Source organism: Chiloscyllium plagiosum, chromosome 9, assembly GCF_004010195.1.
Source record: "Chiloscyllium plagiosum isolate BGI_BamShark_2017 chromosome 9, ASM401019v2, whole genome shotgun sequence".
Taxonomy (NCBI): Eukaryota; Metazoa; Chordata; class Chondrichthyes; order Orectolobiformes; family Hemiscylliidae; genus Chiloscyllium; species Chiloscyllium plagiosum.
The window spans coordinates 72,677,377-72,697,981 of NC_057718.1; the positions used below are offsets into that span (position 1 = coordinate 72,677,377).

Here is a 20,605-nt window from a genome sequence, read left to right on the forward strand (position 1 = left end):
TTCTCTACTTCAAAGCCTTCCTCGTATACCCCCAACTTTCCTTCAAACTCAGCAGTTTTTCCACCCTCACAGATAGCCTTTCAATATGAATATCATTAAACATAGCGCTGTGAACAAATAATTTGCTAATATTATTGAATACATTATTAGAAACGCAGGCAAATAAGAGATGCCAGGTGCTCCAGTTTCTCCTATTACTTTACATTATGCTTTTGCAATAGTTTGATGTTAAAGCCAGAATGCCATCTGCAAATATAACCTTTAATTATAAGTATGCAGCCTGTTAATAAATCTGCACCATTGTATTGATGGTACATTCATCAATGTCTGGAAACACAAGTTAGAGCATATTATTTCATGCAGGATTTACAGGCTATGTTGCAAATCAAACTTGATCTCCATCATCTGTACACTACTCCAGCCTCACCCATATCACCTCCCTACAACATGCACTGCAGTAATTCACCAAGACTCCTTTTACAGCATCTTCCAAAACTTCAACTTCTACCACCCAGAGGGTCAAGAGAAGATAGAACATAGATGCGCTGACCTGTGAACTATTCTCAGCTCGTCCCCCTACACTATCCCAAAATCATCCATGTGCTTATTTAAGGGTTGTTTAAATCTCCCTAATGTCGTGAGTTGACTACCTTAGCAGGTATGGCATTCCACGCCCTTAGCACTCTCTGCGTAAAGAACCTGCCTCTGACATCTGTCTTAAATCTATCACCCCTCAATTTGTAGTTATACCCCCTCATACAAGCAGACGTCATCATCCTGGGAAAAAGACTTTCACTATTTACTCTATCTAATCTTCTGATCATCTTGTATGTCTCTATCAAATCCCCTCTTAGCCGCCTTCTTTCCAATGAGAACAGACCCACGTGTCTCAGCATTTCCTCATAAGACCTTCCCTCCAGACCAGGCAACATCCTGGCAAATCTCCTCTGCATCTTTTCCAATGCTTCCACATCCTTCCCGAAATACGTACACAATATTCCAAGTGTGGTCGCACCAGCGTTTTGTACAGTTGCAGCATGATGTTGCAGTTCCGGAACTCAACCCCTCTACCAATGAAACCTAACACACCGTATGTCTTCTTAACAGCACTATCCACCGGTGGCAACTTTCAGGGATCTATGCACATGGACTCCAAGATCCCTCTGCATATCCACACTACCAAGAATCTTTCCACTGACCCAGAACTCTGCCTTCCTGTTATTCTTCCCGAAGTGCATCTCCTCACATTTAACTGCATTGAACTTCATTTGCTACCTCTCAGCCCAATTCTGCAGTTTAACCAAGTCCCCCTGCAACCTGTAACATTCTTCCAAACTGTCCACTACTTCACCGACTTTAGTGTCGTCTGCAAACTTACTAATCCATCCACCTATGCCTGCGTCTAAGTCATTTATAAAAATGACAAACAGCAGTGGTCCCAAAACAACCCTTGTGGCACACCGCTAGTAACCGGACTCCAGGCTGAATAATTTCCATCAACCACCACTTGCTGACTTCTTCCAGAAAGCCAGTTTCTAATCCAAACTGCTAAATCACCTTCAATCCCATGCCTCTGCATTTTCTCCATCAGCCTACCATGTGGAACCATATCAAAGGCTTTACAGAAGTCCATCTATACCACGACAACTGCCCTACCCTCATCTACATGCTTGGTCACCTTCTCAAAAAACTCAATGGGGTTTGTGAGACACTACCCTGCCCTTGACGAAACCATGTTGACTATCTGAAATCAAATTGTTGCTTGCTAGATGATTAAAAATCTTATCTCTTATAATCCTTTCCAAAACATTTCCTACAACAGAAGTAAGGCTCACTGGTCTATAATTACCTGGGTCTTCTCTACTGCCCTTCTTGAACAAGGGCACAACATTTGCAATCCTCCAGTCCTCTAGTACTAAACCTGTAAACAATGACGACTCAAATATCAAAGCCAAAGGCTCTGCTATCGCCTCCCTAGCTTCCCAGAGAATCCTCGGATAAATCCCATCCAGCCCAGGGGGCTTGTCTACTTTCACTCCTTCTAGAATTGATAACAACTGTGCGTAACTACCCTCGATCCTTTCTAGTCTAATATCTCGTACCTCATTCTTCTCCTCTACAATATTCTCCTTTTCCTGAGTGAAAACCGATGAGAAATGTTCATTTAGCACCTCTCCGATCTCCAGAGTCCACACTCAACTTCCCACTTCTGTCTTTGACTGGCCCTATTCCTACCCTAATCATCCTTTTATTCCTCACATACCTATATAGAAAGCTTTAGGGTTCTCCTTTATTCTATTTGCTAAAGACTGCTCGTGTCCTCTCTTTGCTCTTCTTAACTCTGTCTTTAAATCCTTCCTTGCTGATCTGTAACTCTCCATCGCTGCATCTGAACCATCTTGCCTCATCAACACATAAGCCTCCTCCTCCTCCTTCTTCTTCTTAACAGAAGAATGGGAACACCAAAGTTTCCCACAACATGACACACTGACCTGACTTGGAACAATTTCACTGTTCTTTTACTGTCACTGGTTCAAAGTTGATCACAGAACAGTACAGTACGGGAACAGGCTCTTCAGCCCACCATGTCTGCGCCAACCATAATGCCATTCTAAATTAATCCCATCGCCCACACTTGGTCCATATCCCACTATTTCACTGCCTATTAATGTGTCTCTTTAAATGCATCTTAAACTTTTCCATTGTATCTGCTTCTACAACATCCTCTGGCAGTTTTCCAGGTGTCTACTATCCTCCGTAAAACTAAGAGCACGATAGACACATGATAGTACAATGACGTTGCTATAACAGAAACTTTGCTAAAGAAGGGGCAAAATTGGCAGTTCAATACTCTTGGGTATAGAGTTTTCAGGCAGGAGGGGGAGGGTAGCAGGAACAGGGTTTTGGTTAAAGAATTACAGTCATGAGAAGGGATAATATATTAAATGGGTTAGCAAATATTGCTTTGTGGTTTGACTTTGGGAATAAAAATGGAGCAGTCACACTACTTGGAGTGTATTACAGACTCCCAAATGGTGAGAGGAAGATAGCCGAACATATGTGTAGACAAATTTCTGCCTGTAGGAAGAGAGCAATACAGTAAGAGACTTCAACAATCCCAATATCAACTGGGTTTCAAACAATGTAAGAGGCATTGACAGTGACAAATTCATGCACTGTGTCCAGGAATTTCTTCTTTATAATGACAAGCCCAATGACAGGAGATGCAATTTTGGATTTAGTTTTGTGAAATGAAAATGGCCAAGTGGGTGAAGTGACATTGGCTGACCGTATCAGGGTTGGTGATCACAGTTTAGTTAGATTCAGTGTTATTACGGAAAAGGACAGAGATAGATCAGGAATTTTAAAAAGGTTTTAATAAGAGAAAGGCAAGTATTACAAGACTGAGAAATTATTTAGCTAAGGTGGACTAGGCAGGGCTGATAAAGATAAAATAGTGGTAACCCAGGCACTAAAAAGCAAGATCCTTAGGGCACAGAAGAGACATGCTCCCTCCAATAATATGAATGATAGTGCCAAATCTAGACCCCTATGGTTGCCTAGAAAAATAAAGGGGAAGAGTAAACAAAAAAAAAAAGCTTGTGCTAGTCACTGCAGATAGCATAGAAGTATAAAGTTTAAAAAAAAGGAAATCAAAGAGAGGGCAAGTTAAAAAATTAGCAAGCAACAGAAAAACCCAAAAATGTTTTACCAGTATATAAGGACCAAAAGGGTGGTTAAGGAAAACATGGGACCAACAAAAAGGATAATATGGATATAGTAATCCAATGGGAGCAGTGTGAAATATTGGACAAGATATTGAGAGAGAAAGTATTGGAGGATATGTTGCCAAGGCTGGATAGATTTCTCCCCAGATATTGAAGGGGATAGCAGATGCTCGGAGGATTATTTTCCAATCTTCACTAGACACAGGTGAGGCAGCTAAGGACTGGAGGAATCTAAATGTTGTTCTGCTGTTTAAAAAGGGTGCAAAAGGAAATGGCAAACAATTATAGGCCAGTTAGGTTTACCTTGGTTGTGGGCTAATTGTTAGAATAAATCCTGAGAGATTCAAGCAACTGTCACTTAGAAAGACATGGACTAGTCAAAGATAATCAGCATGGCTTTGTTAAGGGAATTTCATACCTTACAAATTTGATTGAATTCTTTGAGCAAGTTACAAGGATGATTGATAAGGGTAGTGCAGTAAATGCTGTCTATATGTATTTTGATAAGGCACACTTGTTACTTGTTTTATACAATGAATGATTTGGACTTTAAGTTGGGGGTCACAATTGGGAAATTTGCAGCAAAAATTGGCCATGTAGTAGATAGTGTAGAAGACAGGTGTAAGCTCCAAAATGATTACGATAAGTTGGTGGAGTCAGCAGCAAAATGGCAGATGGAGTTCAATGCTGTTAAATGTGAGGTAATGCATTCAGGGAAATCAAACAGCATACACAATAAATGGGAATGTACTGAGAGAGGTGAGAGATCATGGCATGGAAGTGCACATTCCCTAAAAGTGCCAGTACAGGTAGAAAAAATTGTAAAGTAGGTACATGGAATACCCACCTACTTTAGCAAGGTATATAAGACAATATTAGGGACATGTTGATGAAACTGGTGAGGTCACAACTGGAGTACTGTGTGCAGTTCTGGTCACCATTTTACAGGAAAGACATAATTGGTCTGCAGAGAATGCAGAGAAGATACACTAGAATGTTGCTAGGGCTGGAGAATTGTAGCTAGAAGGAGAGACTGGAGGGGTTGGGCTGCTTTCCTTAGAACAGAGAAGGCTGAGGGAGTGACATGATTGAGGTAGACAAAATTGTGAAGTTGAGAGTAGACAGGAGGCAACTGTTTCCCTTGACAGTGAGTCCAAAAATCAGGGGTTATAGATTCAAGTTAAGTGGCATAAGAATTAGAATGAATATGAGGAAAATGTTTTTTTATGCAGATAATGGTAAGTGTCTAGAATTTGATGCCTGTGTTGGTGGTGGAATAGACATGCAGGAAGCTGGCAGAACACAGCAAACCAGGCAGCATCAGGCGGTGGAGAAGTCGATATTCCCGGCGTAACTCTTCTTTAGGTCTCATGTTGTGTTCTTCCAGCCTCCTGCCGATATATTGCGGATTCCATCATCTGCAGATTTTTTGTCTCTAACGGAGTTGGTGGTGGAGGCAGAGATCCTAAGCTCTTTTAAAAGGTATCTGTAACTGCACCTTAAGTGCTGTAAGGTGCAGGGGATTAGAAAGGACATCTGGTATCTTTGGGTTGGCTTAGACAAATGGCCCCCTTCTGTGTGGTTTCATTTCTATGATTCTATGAAGGCATGTATGCCATATGCCTTCTTTATCACTCAATCCACTTGCGTTGCGACTTTCACGGATCCTGGAACTCTCTCCTGAACAACAGTGTGGATATACCTACATCCCAGTATGCAGTTGTGGTTCAAGAAGGCAGTTCATGCCGCCTTCGCTCGAGCAATTAGGAACGGACAATAAATGCTGGCTTATTCAGTAACAGTCACATCCCACGAACTCGTAAGAAAAAACACACAGGCTGCAGTTTATGCTGCAACACAATGAAATTAGAAACAAGGTAGATATTCACTAATCAGAAGAAATGGTTTTGTATAGTACTGCAACCACTCTACAATGTTATATCAGCCATGTTACTTTATAAATATTGGTGGCAATGACGTAAGTATAAAGTATTTTCTCATTCTGCATATCATGCATGAGATCTTACCGGTTTCTGATTTATTGCTATGGGCTGAAGATGCTAGACTTCCTTCTGCAATGTAAACAGGAAAACTGGAACATTCAAAGAAAAGCTGGCATGCAGCAGTGAATGCATGATGATAGTCTTTTGAATTCTGTTGTTGCTCTGTTGTTTGAAATGTTGCATCACCTTGGTCACCAAGGTCACTGCCACTAGTCTGGCATCTGTCTTTGCACAAATCCATCTGAAATCCTGTTGCAAATGCCCGGCAAATAATTTCATTGGGAATAATATAAAGAGTAATAAACTGGGTCAAAAACTGCTCAAAGTACTCCAGACAATACTGCATTGTTGTCTTTTGAGAAGTACCCACAGACACAGCCACTTTAGCCTCTTGGGATCTTGATGATGGTATCATTGTGTCTTCAGACCCAATGGTGGAAGCAGTTTCCGTTTCTGAGGCAGCACTGCCCTGTGGCAATAACCCAGAATCCTGACTCTCACCTAGTACTTTGTCAATGTCATCATTCTTGTCGGCCTGATACTGCACAAACTCTGTAAAACCACTTTCAGATGACTGACTGCTAGGAGGATTTTCACCATCTTCAAACACATCACCAGAAGTCCCAAGATTGGATGATGAAATCTGTTTAAAAGAAATCAACTGATTGAAAATCTAAAAAAGATAATTTTCAAAATAAAATTTTCTGATCGATGCAATTCTGCAATGAAAATTTAATTTTTGAGATATCCCACTTCTTGAGTGGACAAGTTCCCTAGAAGATGCTTCAAAGATAACAAGTGCATCAGTTAAAGCTATTTTATTTTTCTTACATCTTTATGACTCTCTGACTCTACTAGAATTTCATTGCAATAATCATGCATCATAAAGTAAAGGTAATGATGGTGTTCTAGTATGAAGTACTTTTTAAGTTCATCAGAATTTTCTTTCTTGGTGTGGTAAAATTAATACTATAGCCCATATGAAAACCACACAATCAATATGACTAGTATCATTGTTGATGACATCTTTTGAGCAAAAAATGTCAGGGATTATAAAATCTGACAAGGACACTTCCTGATTACTGAGTACTTTCAGCTGTTGTTGTTTAGGTTTCAGATTTGTAGCAGCAAAATTTTAACTTTGAATCTATTGTTACCCAACTATTGCAGTATGCTTTGCCAAAAACATCACAAATCCCACTTTCCTTCTTACCATTTGCTGCCCTCCTCCACCAGCCCATACAGTTCCCTGTGATATTCTGGGACATTATTCATGATCAAGACTTCTGGCAAACATCTGATTTATTTCAATAAAACAGGAGCCATTTGTAACAAAAGTGAAAGCTTCTTCTAGGTTAACATTGCCCTTACGTAAAACACAGAAACTTAAAAAAAGACTTGTTGGGTATATTCAGAGAAATGCTGAAATATCTAAACCAGAAAAAAAGGGTTTCAGTAAGTTAATCTCAACCTAGGGGAGCAATAGGGTTGCTATCATCAGCCTCACTGCCACTGGATTGGTGGTAAAAGGGAGATCAAGTTGGGTTCCTGTTCTGATCCACTAAAAAGTATTATGAAAGCCCAAAAGTAAGGAAGTTCCAATCTGTTATTGGACTGCCAAGGATCATTCTACTTGTAATTTGTAGAATTTTTAATATTGGGGGTGGGCTGTGATTTCTTAATTTAATCCTGCTCTCAATTCAATATTGACCCCAGTTTACATTGTGTGAATGTGCCTTTTTTTGGACATTAGGATCATGAAAAAAGTTCAACACTACATTCAAACTAACATTTAATCAAAACTGCATCAAAACACACAACAGAAAAATACATGTACCTTTTGAACTTCTTTCTGTTGGACAAAGCTGGTGCTTCCTGGAAATTGCAATTTACACTCTGCCCCAGGTGATAGCAAGGGTGGCTGCACTTTACTAAGTATCTTTGAACACAGCTTTAAGCAATCAGTGAGTTCAGACAGGCATAAAGCTGGCAAGTGGCTTGTCAGGCCAGATATCATTCGCAGTAGCAACTGGGGTAAATGTTCAGTTTGAATCTCAATGTAGGTCTCCTAATGGGCAAAAACATAACACAGGTAAGTGAAATATTACACTCAGTGATCTATTGATGTACAAGCTGACTGCACCAACAAAGCAGAAACAAATTGGTGGATCCCAACTTGCTGTTTAAAAGAGCACAAGAGATATTCTGGAATAAAAATAGAAAATGCTGGAAATATTCAGTAATCTGACAGCCTGTGTAGAAGCAGATGATTCAGGTTAATTGGAACATTCCAAATACAAATGCAAGGTCACAACCTGAAATGCTGTGTTTCTCTTCTCAAAGACGGAGTGTCATGGACTTCATACAGCACAGAAATAGATCGGTGCAACTCGTCCAGATATCCTAAACTGATCCAGTCCCATTTGCCAGCATTTGGCCCAAATCACTCTAAACCCTTCCTATTCATGTACCCATCTAGATGCCTTTTAAATGTTCTAATTGTACCTGCCTCCACCAATTCCTCTGGCAGCTCATTCCATACGTGCACCACTCTCTGCATGAAAATGTTGCCACTCAGTTCCCTTCTAAGTCATTCCCCTCTCAGCTTAAACCTATGCTGTCTGGTTTGGGATCCCCTACCCTGGGGAAAAGACCTTGGCTATTCACCCTATCCATGAACCTGTGTCCCCTAGTTCATCTCCACCCTAGGAAAAAGCCTCATACTTTCCGCTCTATCCATGCCATTCACAATCTTATGAACTTCTATCAGGTCGCCCATTAACCTCATTGCTTTCCAGTGTAAACAAATTTAGTCTATCCAAACTTTCTTCATAGCTAAAATTTGCTGTAACAAGCAACATTCTGGTGAACCTTTTCTGTATCCACTCCAAAGCGTCAAACATCCTTCTGGTAGTGTGGTGACCAGAACTGCACATAATATTCCAGATGTGGCCTCAGTGAAGTTAACCTAGAACAGTACAGACCCTTCAGCCCTCGATGTCTTGCCGACCTTTTATCCTAGTCTAAGATGAAACTAATATACAAATCCTTCATTTTGTTATCATCCATGTGCCTATCCAACAGTCGCTTAAATGACTCTCACATATCCGACTCTACTCCCACTGCTGGCAGTGCTTTCCACACACCCACCCCTCTCTGTGTAAAGAACATCTCCCCTGAACCTTCCTCTAATCACCTTAAAATTATGCCCCCTTATGATAGCCATTTCCACCCCTGGAAAAACTCTGGCTATCCACTCTATGCCTCTCATAATCTTATACACTGCTATCAAGTCACCTCTCGTCCTTCCTTGCTCCAATGAGAAAAGCCCTAGCTCCTTCATTCTTTTTCCATAAGAATGACCTCCTGACCAGGCAGCATCCTGGTAAATCTCCTCTGCATCCTCTCTAAAGCTTCCACATCCTTCCTATAATGAGGAGACCAGGATGGAATACAGTATTCCCTGTGTGGTCTAACAGGGCTTTGTAGAGCTGCAGCATAACCTCGCGCTCTTAAACTCAATTCCCCTGCTAATGAAAGCCAACACACCATACGCCTTCTCAACAACCATATCAACTTGGGTGGCAACTTTGAGGGATCAATGGACGTGTACCCAAAGATCCCTCTGTTCCTCCACACTGCTAAGAATCCTGCCTTTAACCCTGTAATTTTCATTCAAATTCGAATTTCCAAGATGAATCACTTCTCAGGCCAATTCTGCATCCTGTCAATGTACCGTTGCAACCTACACCAAAGCCACTACACTATTCACAATTCTATCAACGTTCGTGTCATTGGCAAACTTACTAGCCCTCCCTTCCAGTTCCTCATCTAAGTCATTTATAAAAATCATAAAGAGCAGAGGTCCCAGAACAGATCCCTGTGGATCACCACTGGTCACAGAGCACCAGGCTAAATATTTTCCACCTACTGCCACCCTTTGTCTTCTATAGGCCAGCCAAATCTCCCTGTATTCCATGCCTCCTTACTTTCTGAATGAGCATATCATGGAGAACTTCATCAAACACCTTTCTAAAATCCATATTACATCACATCCACTGCTCTACCTTCATCAATGTGTTCATCAAGTCATCAAAAAATTCCATAAGGTTTGTGAAGCATGCCTTGTCCTGACAAAGCCATGCTGATGATCTCTAATCAAATTATGCTTTTCCAAATAATCATAAATCCTGCCTCTCAGAATCCTCTCCGTGAGCGGCACGGTAGCACAGTGGTTAGCACTGCTGCTTCACAGCAGCAGAGACCCGGGTTCAATTCCCGCCTCAGGCGACTCTCTGTGTGGAGTTTGCACATTCTCCCCGTGTCTGCGTGGGTTTCCTCCGGTTTCCTCCCACAATCCAAAAATGTGCAGGTTAGGTGAATTGGCCATGCTAAATTGCCCGTAGTGTTAGGTGAAGGGGTAAATGTAGGAGAATGGGTCTGGGTGGGTTACGCTTCGGCGGGTCGGTGTGGACTTGTTGGGCCGAAGGGCCTGTTTCCACACTGTAAGTAATCTAATCTAAGTAATCTAATCTAATCTAATAATTTGTGAACCACTAATGTTAAGACAGATAGGTCTGTAATTCCCAGCATTATCCCTATTCCCTTACTTGATCAAGGAATAACATTTGCTACCTTCCAATCATCTGGTACTACACCACTGGACAGTGAGGACACAAAGATCATCACCAATCTTTTCCTTCACTTCCCATAGTAACCTTGGGTGTATCCTTTTTGGCCCAGGGGACTTAACTATTCTCATATTTTTTCCAAAATATCCAGCCCATCCTCTTTCTTAACACCAACCTGTTCGAGCATATCAGCTTGCTTCATGCTGTCCTCACAAATGACAAGATCCCTCTCTGTAATGAATATTGAAGCAAAGTATTCATTAAGGATCACCCCTACCTCCTCCAACTCCAGGCACAAGTTCCCTCCACTATCCCTGATCATCCCTATCCTCTTATTCCTCATATATGTGTAGAACACCTTCGGGTTTTCCTTAATCCTACCCACCAAGGCTTTCTCATGACCCCTTCTAGCTTTCCTAAGTCCATTCTTCAGTTTCTTCCTGTCAACCATGTAACCCTCTAGAGCCCTGTCTAAATCTTACCTTCTCAACCTTAAGTACGCTTCCTTCTTCTTCTTAACTAGATGGATGCTTTTGAGAGGGTGCAGAGAAGGTTTACGAGGATGTTGCTTGGTATGGAAAGCTATGAAGAGAGGTTGAGTAGGTTAGGATTGTTTTCATTAGAAAAAAGGAAATTGAGGTCCACAAAATCATGAAGGGTATAGACAGGGGAGATAGAGATAAGCTTTTTCCCAGGGTGATGGATTCAATAATGAGAGGTCACGCATTCAAGGTCAGAGGTGAAAAGTTTGAGGATATACATGGTAAGTACTTTACACAGGTGCCTGGAATGCGTTGACAGCAGAGGTAGTGGAGGCAGGCATGGTAGATTCATTTAAAGTGCGTCTGCACAGATGCATAAGTAGGTAGGGAGCAGAGGGATACAGATGCTTAGGAATTGGGTGATAGGTTTAGACAGTGAATTTGGATTGGCTCAGGCTTGGAGGGCCTGTTCCTGGGTTGTAAATTTTCTTTGTGCTTTGTTCTAGATACTCTACAACTCGTCACCCAAGGTTCCTTCACCCTACCACCCCTTCTTTGCCTCAGTGGGACAAACCTTTCCAGTACTCGCAGCAAGTGCTCCTTAAAACCTCCACATTTCTGTCGTGCATTTCCCTGATAACATCTGCTCCCAATTTATGCTCCTGCTTAACAGCATTGTAATTCCCCCTCCCCCAATTAAATACTTTCCCATACCGTCTGCTTCTATCCATCTCCATGACTATTGTAATGGTGAGGGAGCTGTGATCACTATCACCGAAATGCTCTCGCACCGAGAGATCTAACACCTGACCTAGTTTGTTGCCAAGCAACAAATCCAATATGGCCTGCCCTGTACAGTAGTTGGCTAATCTACATAAAGTCAGGAATCCTTTCTGGACACAGCTGACAAAATCTGCTCCATCCAAGCTATTTGCACTAAGAAGGTTCCAATCAATATTAGGGAAGTTGAAGTCACCCCTGAAAAACAGCCCTGTTACTTCCGCATCTTTCCAAAATCTTCCTCCCAATCTGCTCTTCCATGTCTCTGTTGCTATTATAGGTCTATAGTAAACTCCCACTAAAGTGACTGCTCCTTTCCTGTTTCTGACTTCTACCCATACTGACTCTGTAGACAAACCCTCCTCAATGACCTCCCTTTCTGCAGCTGTGGTACCATCCCTGAATAGCAAAGCCACTCCCCCATCTCTTTTACCTCCCTCCCTATTCCTTTTGAAACATCTGAACCCCAGAACATCCAACAACCATTCCCACCCCTGTGATGTCCAAATCTCCGTAATGGTCACAGCATCATAACTCCAAGTACTGATCAATGCTCGAGTTCATCACTCTTATTCCTGACACTTCCTTTGTTAAAACAGGCATGCTTCAACCCATCACACTGACTGCTACTTTGCCCTATCAACAGTTTATCCTTCCGCACAGACTCTCTGCACCCCGTATCTGCCTGCTCACTTGCTACCCCAAGTTCTATAAAGCTGCAGTATAACTTGCCTATCCTTTTAATCAATGCCACTTCCAACGAAGGCAAGCATGCCATAAGCCTTTTTTTACAATCTTTTCTACCTGCACTGCCACCTTAAGTGATCTGTGGATCTGCACACTCAGATCCTCTGCATATCAATACTCCTAAGGGTTCTGCCATTCAATGTATAGTTTCTACTTGTAATTGACCTTACATTTGTCCAGATTAAACTCAGTCTGCCATTTTTCTGCCTGTGCCTCCAAGTGATCTATTTCCTGCTGAACCCTCAGACAACCTTTCTCACTATCTGCAACTCCACCAACATTTGTATCATCGACAAACTTACTAATTCAGCCAGCCACTTTTTCCTCCCAATCATTTATGTCGAGCACAAACAGCAGAGATCCCAGTACTAATCCCTGTGACATATTGCTGTTAGAACCCTCCATTCTGAAAAACATCCTTCCACTGCTACACTCTGTCCCCAATAACTACATCAGTTTTGTATCCATCTTACTAGCTCAGCCCTAATACCATGCAACTTCACCTTTTGTACCAGTCTACCATGAGGGACCTTGGCAAAGGCATTACTGAAGCCCATGCAGACATCAACAGCTTTTCCCTTGTCAAATCACCTTCATAACCTCTTCAAAAACTTCATCAAGTTAGTGAGGCATGACCTGCCCTGCACAAAACCATGTTGTCTATTGTTAATAAGTCAATTTGCTTTGAAATGCATATAGATCTTGTCCCTGAGAGTCTTTTCCAATAATTTCACACACCACTGACAAGAGGCTCACAAGCCTGTAATTTTCATGGTTATCCCTGCTACCCTTCTTAAACAATGAGACAACACTGGCTATTCTCCAGTCTTCTGGGACCTCACCTGTGGCCAAACAGGGTGCAAAGATGTCTGTCAATTTGTTCTCTTGCCTCCCACAATATTCTGGGATGGACCCCATGAGGACCCACAGACTTATCTACCTTAATACTGTTTAGCAAGTTAGAAACTCAACACACTCTTCCCTGAGATCATGTTCTACCAATTCCTTCTCTTTGGTGACTAACAAAATATTCATTTCGGACCTCACCCATCTCTTTTGGCTTCACATATAGATTCCCTCCTTTATTCTTGATTGGGCCTCATTCCTCAAGAAGGGCTCTGGCCCAAAATGTTGATTTTCCTGCTCCTCAGATGCTGCCTGACCTATTGTGCTTTTCCAGCAACACACTCTCAACTTGAGTGGGCCAACCCTTGCCCTGGCTACCCTCTTGCGTTTTATAGATGTATAAAAAGCCTTGGGATTCTCCTTAATCCTGTTGGCTAATGACTTTTCATGATCCTTTTTAGTCCTAATTCCTGGTTATGTTCTTTCCTACTGTCCTTATATACTTCAAGGACTTGGTCAGTTCCCTTCCTTTTAGACCAAGGTCATAACATCCTGGTCATCAAAGATTCACATAACTTGCCATATCTATCCTTCATTCTCGCAGGAACATACCACTCCTGAACTCATATCAACTGTCGTTTGAAATACTCCCATATATCCAATATAATTTACCTTCAAACTGTTGCCTCCAATCAACATTCTCCAGTTCCTGCCTAATATTGTTGTAATACACCTTTCCCCAATTTAAAAACTTCACATGAGGACTGCTGTTATCCCTATCCATAAGTACATTAAAACACACTATATTATGCTCACTACTCCCGAAATGCTCCCCCCTACTGAAACTTCTCTCATCTGGGCAGGGTCATCACCCAAAACCAGGTCCAGTATAACCCCCTACTGGTTGGAATATTTACATACTGTGTCAAGAAACCTCCTTAATGGTCCTTACAAATTCTATCATCGAAGTCCCCAGCATGAAGTGAGTCCCAGTTAATTTTGGGGAAGTTAAAACAATCCTATGGTTTTTACATCTTTCCAAAATCTGTCCATACATTCCCCTCTATCTCCCGCTGGCTGCTGAGAAGCCTGTGGTGTACCCCTAGCATTCTAATTTCATCTTTTCTGTTTCTGAGATCTACCTATATTATTTCGCTGCACAAGTCCTCTGAAATAACACCCTCAGTACATCTGAGAGATATTCCTTAACCAGTAATGCAACTCTTTCACCCATTTGACATCCCCTTCTTCCACATCTGAAACATCTAACTCTTGCAACATTCAGTTGCCAGTCTTGTCCCTCTTTCAGCCAAATCTCCATAATTACAATAATGTCATAATTCCAAGTACTAAGCAAAGCTCTTAATTCATCTACCTTGTATATTATATTTCTCGCATTGAAACATATGCATTTCAGACCAAATCCCCTGCTCATTTCAGCAGCGTTTCCCTGCCTGTTATTGTTCTTAGGCATATTTGCCTTGGTTTCTACCTCTCCCTCAATTTCTGCATCCACTGCCCGACTCCTTTACTTCACACCCTCCTGTTGTACTAGTTTAAACCCTGCCCTACCAATCTACCAAGTACTCTATCAAGGAGATCTTTCTCGGTCCTGCCTCACCTCCCTCACAACCGGTCCCAATGCCCCACGAATCTGATACCCGCCCCCCCCACCCCATCTTTTCAGCCATGTGTTAATCCGATATATACTGTTGCTTTTATTCTGACTAGCTCATGGCACTGGTAGTAATCTGGAAATAACTACCTTTGAGGTCCTACATTTCAACTTTCTTTCTAATTTGCTATATTCTGCTTTTAGGACCTCAACCCTTTTTTTTGTACTTACATTGTTACTACCAATACGTACTAGGACAACTGGCTATTCACCCTCTCCCTCCAGAATACCCTGCAACTGTTCCAAGACATCCAGGAGTAGCACAAGGGATGCAACACCATCCTGGACTCTCGTTTGCGGCCACAGAAATCCCCTACAAGTATACCATCTGCATGCTGATTTCTCCCTCACTCTGCAGCAGAGCCAACCATGGTACCTTGAATTTGGCTGCTGCTGTTATCCAGAGACACCATCCCCCTCACAGTATCCAAAACTGTTTTTCTGTTTTGCAGGGGAATAGCCACAGGAGATGCCTGCTTAGCCCTCCTGCTCTGCCTGGTGGTCGCCTATTCCTTTCCCTCCTGTGGAGTTTGAGTCTACAATCTGACCACCTCTCTACACTTGCTATCCATGATACTCTCCATCTTGTGAATACTGCTCCACAGTGTCCCACACACTTGAGCTTCTAAGACCTGCAGGTGTATATGCAGGTCGCAGGCACTGGAAATATGTCCAGCAAGCAAGGCTACAGTTTGGAGCTCTCCTGCCACATCTTACTGAATTAATCCTTAAAATGTCAAATACTTTTAATACTAATTTGAAGCTGCTGGTATTCTCTGCTCCAATAACAATTTCTCAAAACTTACCTGATATTTACCCACAACAGTTTCCAGAAGCTGTTTTGGCTCATGCTGGAACTGTCAGTAATTACCTTCCTCTTACTATGTTCTATCGCCTCTCTTCTGAACCGTGCCTTTCTTTTATTTGATTAGAGGAGGAAGGAGGAATGGAAATGCTACAGTAATGTTTCGTGCTAACCATTCCTTAACACCAAGTCTTCCATGATGTCCTTCACACCTGCACTGACTACAAAGTCCTCCCCCAGAATGCAAATGAGTGATGTCTCAGCATCACCCCTCAGCCTCCAACACTCTAATGAAAAAACACCTCAGCCTATTCAGCCTCTCCCAATAGCTCAAACCCTCCAATCCCAGAAACAACTTGTAAATCTTTTCTGAATCCTTTGTTTGGCAACACTGCCCAAGATCTTAACATTAAGTCCTGATTTACCTTACCAAAATGCATTACCTCAGATTTATAGAATCGCAGAACCCAAACAGTGCGGAAACAGGCCGTTCGGCCCAATAAGTCAATGCTGACCCTCTGAAGAGTAACCCCCCGATCCATTCCCCTATCCAGTTATTCTACATTTACCTCTGACTAATGCACTTAACCTACACATCCCTGAACACTATGGGCAATTTAGCATGGGCAATTCACCTAACCTGCACATCTTTGGATTATGGGAAGAAACAGGAGCATTCGGAGGATATATTCATATCCAAATCATTTAAATAAATGATGAAAATCAGTGGACCTAGCAGTAAACCCTGCAGCACACCACAGGTCACAGGCATCCTGTCAAAAAAAAACCTTCCACCATCATTCTCTGTCTCCTACCTTCAAGCGAATTTTGTTTCCAATTGGCTAGCTCTCCCTGGATTCCATGTGACCTAACCTTGCTAACCAGTCTACTATATAGAACCTTGTCAAATGCCTTGCTGAAGTTTGTATAGACAATGTCTACCGCTGTGCTTCCATCAATTTTTGTTGCCTTCGCTTCAAAAAATTCAATCTAGTTCATGACACATGAGTTCCCACACACAAAGCCATGTTTACTCTCCTTAATCAGTCATTACATATCTAAATACACGTAAATCCTGTCCCTTAGAATCCCCTCCAACAACTAATCCACTACGGACATCTGGCTCACTGGTCTATAATTCCATGTCTTTTTCCTACCACATTCTTAAATAATGGCACAATATGCAATCTCTACTCTTCTGGCACCTCATCTGTGGCTATCGACTATACAAAAACAATAGATACCTACAGTGTGGAAGCAGCCCATCAAATCCACAGTGATCCTTGAAGAAAATCCCACCCACACCCATTTTATCCCATTTACCCACCTCGCCTGCACAAACCTGGGCACTATGGGCAATTTGGCATGACCAATGTACCTAATCTGTTCATTTTTAGACTGTGAGAGGAAACCCATGCAGATAATGGGAGAAAGTACAAACTTCATTTAGGCTGGAATTAAACCCAGGTCCCTGGCACTGTGAGACAGCAGTGCTAACCAGTGTCTCTCACCATGGACATCCAGTCCCTCTATACCTCCACCCGCCATGACCAAGGCCTCCAAGCCCTCAGTTTCTTCTTTTCCCGACGTCCCCACCAGTATCCTTCCACTGACACGCTTATTCTTTTGGCTGAACTGGCCCTCACCCTCACCAATTTCTCCTTCCAATCCTCCCACTTCCTCCCGGTGTATTTGTCGGCTATGTAGAACAGTCCATCTTCCGGAGTTACACCGGCACCACTCCCCACCTCTTCCTTCGCTCCACAGTTCATCAACTTCACCAACACATTTCACCCAGACCTTAAATTCACCTGGACCATCTCTGATACCTCCCTCCCCTTCCTAGACCTCTCCATCTCCATCCATGAGGACCAACTTAACACTGACATTTTTTTTTACAAACCCACCAACTCCCACAGCTACCTGGGTTATACCTCTTCCCACCCTACCTCCTCCAAAAATGCTATCCTGTATTCCCAAATCTTCTGCCTCTGCCGCATCTGTTCCCAGGAGGACCAGTTCCACCACAGAACACACCTGATGGCCTCTTTCTTTAAAGACCAAACGATCCCCTCCCACATCACTGAAGATGTCCTCCAACGCATCTCATCCACGTTCTGCAGTCCCTTCTCCCCACCCCTATTTATCTCGCCATCTCCAAGGCTCCCAGCCTCATTCCTGATGAAGGACTCCAGCCCAAAACGTCAATATTTCTGCTCTTCAGATACTGCCTGACCTGCTGTGCTTTTCAAGCAACACACACTCAACTCTGATCTCTAGCATCTGCAGACTTCACTGTCTCTCAGCAAGAGGCCAAGTAATCTCTTCCCTAGCTTTACACAAAGCTCTAGCATATACCTGATCACATCTCGGGATTTTTCTAATTGTGAGCATTTTACAATTGGATCTTAATCAGATGGGCAGTTGGGCCAAGGTGGGGCAGATGGAGTTTAATTTAGATAAATATGAGGTGCTGCATTTTGGAAAGGCATATTAGGGCAGGACATATACACATAATGGTAAGGTTCTGGGGAATGTTGCTGAACAAACAGACCTTGAAGTACTGTAGCACATAGACAGGATAGTGAAGGCAGCGTTTGGTATGCTTGTCTTTATTAGCCAGTGCAGTGAATATAGGAGTTGAGATGTCATGTTGTGGCTGTACGGGACATTCGTTAAGCCATTATTGGAATACTGCGTACAATTCTGATCCACCTCTTTATGAAGGATGTCGTGAAACTTGAAAGGGTTCAGAAAAAATTTATAAGGATGTTGCCAGGATTGGAAGAGGGGAGAGGCTGAATAGCTGCAGCTATTTTCCCTGGAGCATCAGAGGCTGAGGGGTATTCTTATACAAGTTTATGAAATCATTGTCTACAGGAATAGTGCCAGAAGACTGGAGGATAGCAAATGTGGTTCCCCTGTTCAAGAAGGGGAGTAGAGACAATCCTGGTAATTATAGATCAGTGAGCCTTACTTCAGTTGTTGGTAAAGTGTTGGAAAAGGTTATAAGAGATAGGATTTATAATCATCTCGAAAAGAATAATTTGATTAGGGATAGTCAGCATGATTTTGTGAAGGGTAGGTCGTGCCTCACAAACTTTACTGAGTTCTTTGAGAAGGTGACCAAAGAGGTAGACGAGAATAAACCGGTTGATATGGTGTATATGGATTTCAGCAAGAAGTTAGATAACGTTCCCCACAGTAGGTATTGTACAAAATGCGGAGGAATGGGATTGTGGGAGATGTAGCAGTTTGGATCAGTAATTGGCTTGCTGAAAGAAGACAGAGGGTGGTGGTTGATGGGAAATGTTCATCCTGGAGTCCAGTTACCAGTGATGTACCACAAGGGTCGGTGTTGGGTCCACTGCTGTTCGTCATTTTTATAAACGACCTGGATGAGGGTGTAGAAGGGTGGGTTAGTAAATTTGCAGACGACACTAAGGTTGGTGGAGTTGTGGATAGTGACGAAGGATGTTGTAGTTTACATAGATAAGCTGCAGAGCTGGGCTGAGAGGTGGCAAGTGGAGTTTAATGCGGACAAGTGTGAGGTGATTCATTTTGGTCGGAGTAACCGGAATGCAAAGAACTGGGCTAATGGTAAGATTCTTGGTGGTGTAGTTGAGCAGAGAGATCTCGGTGTCCAGGTACACAGATCCTTGAAAGTTGCCACCCAGGTTGACAGGGTTGTTAAGAAGGCATACAGTGTTTTAGCTTTTATTAATAGAGGGATCGAGTTCCGGAACCATGAGGTTATGCTGCAGCTGTACAAAACTCTGGTGCGGCTGCACTTGAGAGTATTGTGTACAGTTCAGGTCACTGCAATATAAGAAGGATGTGGAAGCCTTGGAAAGGGTGCAGAGGAGATTTACTAGGATGTTGCCTGGTATGGAGGGAAGGTCTTACGAGGAAAGGCTGAGGGACTTGAGGCTGTTTTCGTTTGAGAGAAGAAGGTTGAGAAGTGACTTAGAGAGACATACAAGATAATCAGAGGGTTAGACAGAGTGTACAGGGAGAACCTTTTTCCAAGTATGGTGACAGCGAGCACGAGGGGCAAAGCTTTAAATTGAGGGGTGATAGATAGAGGACAGATGTCAGAGGTAGTTTCTTTACTCAGAAAGTAGTAAGGGTATGGAATGCTTTGCCTGCAACGGTAGTAGATTCGCCAACTTTAAGTCCATTTTAGTCGTTATTGGACAAGCATATGGACGTACATGGAATAGTGTAGGTTAGATGGGCTTCAGATTGGTATGACAGGTTGAGGCAACATCGAGGGCCGAATGGCCTGTACTGCGCTGTAATGTTCTATGTTCTATGAGGAGCATAGATAGGGTAAATAGCCAAAGACCCAGCGTAGCAGAGTCTAAAACAAGATGGCAAAGGTTTAAGGTGAGAGGGGAAAGATTTAAAAAGGACCTAAGGGGCAACATTTTCACACAGAGGGTGATGCGTGTATGGAGTGATCTGCCAGGGGAAGTGGTGGAGGTTGGTATAATTACAACATTTAAAAAGCATCTGGATTGGTGTACAAATTGGAAGGGTTGAGGGAAATGGGCCAAATGCTGAAATTTGGGAATAGATTAATTTAGGATATCTGGTCAGCATGGACGAGTTGGACCAAAGGGTCTGTTTCCATGCTGTACAGTTCTATAACTCTAATATGTCCAGTACCTTTTCTTTTGTAATGCAAACACGGTTTAAGATATCACTATTGTTCAGAGTTCTCTGGCTTTCATATCCTTCTGCACAGTAAATACTGATGCAAAATATTTATTTAGTATTCAAAGTTTGTGCGAAGATTTGTAGCTCGGGTGCTCGTTGTTGTGGTTCTGTTCGCCGAGCTGGAAGTTTGTGTTGCAAACGTTTCGTCCCCTGGCTAGGCGACATCATCAGTGCTTGGGAGCCTCC

The 20,605-nt window shown here is 42.5% G+C and overlaps 1 protein-coding gene across 16 annotated transcripts in view; it reads right to left on the minus strand.

Moving 5' to 3' along the window:
* dop1a (DOP1 leucine zipper like protein A) overlaps positions 1–20,605 on the minus strand; it is a 377,089-nt gene that overhangs the window by 186,077 nt on the left and 170,407 nt on the right. For 15 of the 16 annotated variants that reach the window (XR_006312556.1, XR_006312558.1, XR_006312557.1 and 12 more), the window contains 2 exons: positions 7,569–7,799; positions 5,756–6,374 (listed from right to left, as the gene is read on the minus strand). Coding sequence is in view for 13 of the 16 variants with exons in the window: in XM_043696201.1 (XP_043552136.1) it covers positions 5,756–6,374; positions 7,569–7,799 (850 nt within the window). In the remaining 3 variants the exon portion in view is untranslated. Of the gene's footprint in view, positions 1–5,755; positions 6,375–7,568; positions 7,800–10,844; positions 10,870–20,605 lie in introns of those variants that run through there. The other variant, XM_043696207.1, reaches the window with a different exon arrangement.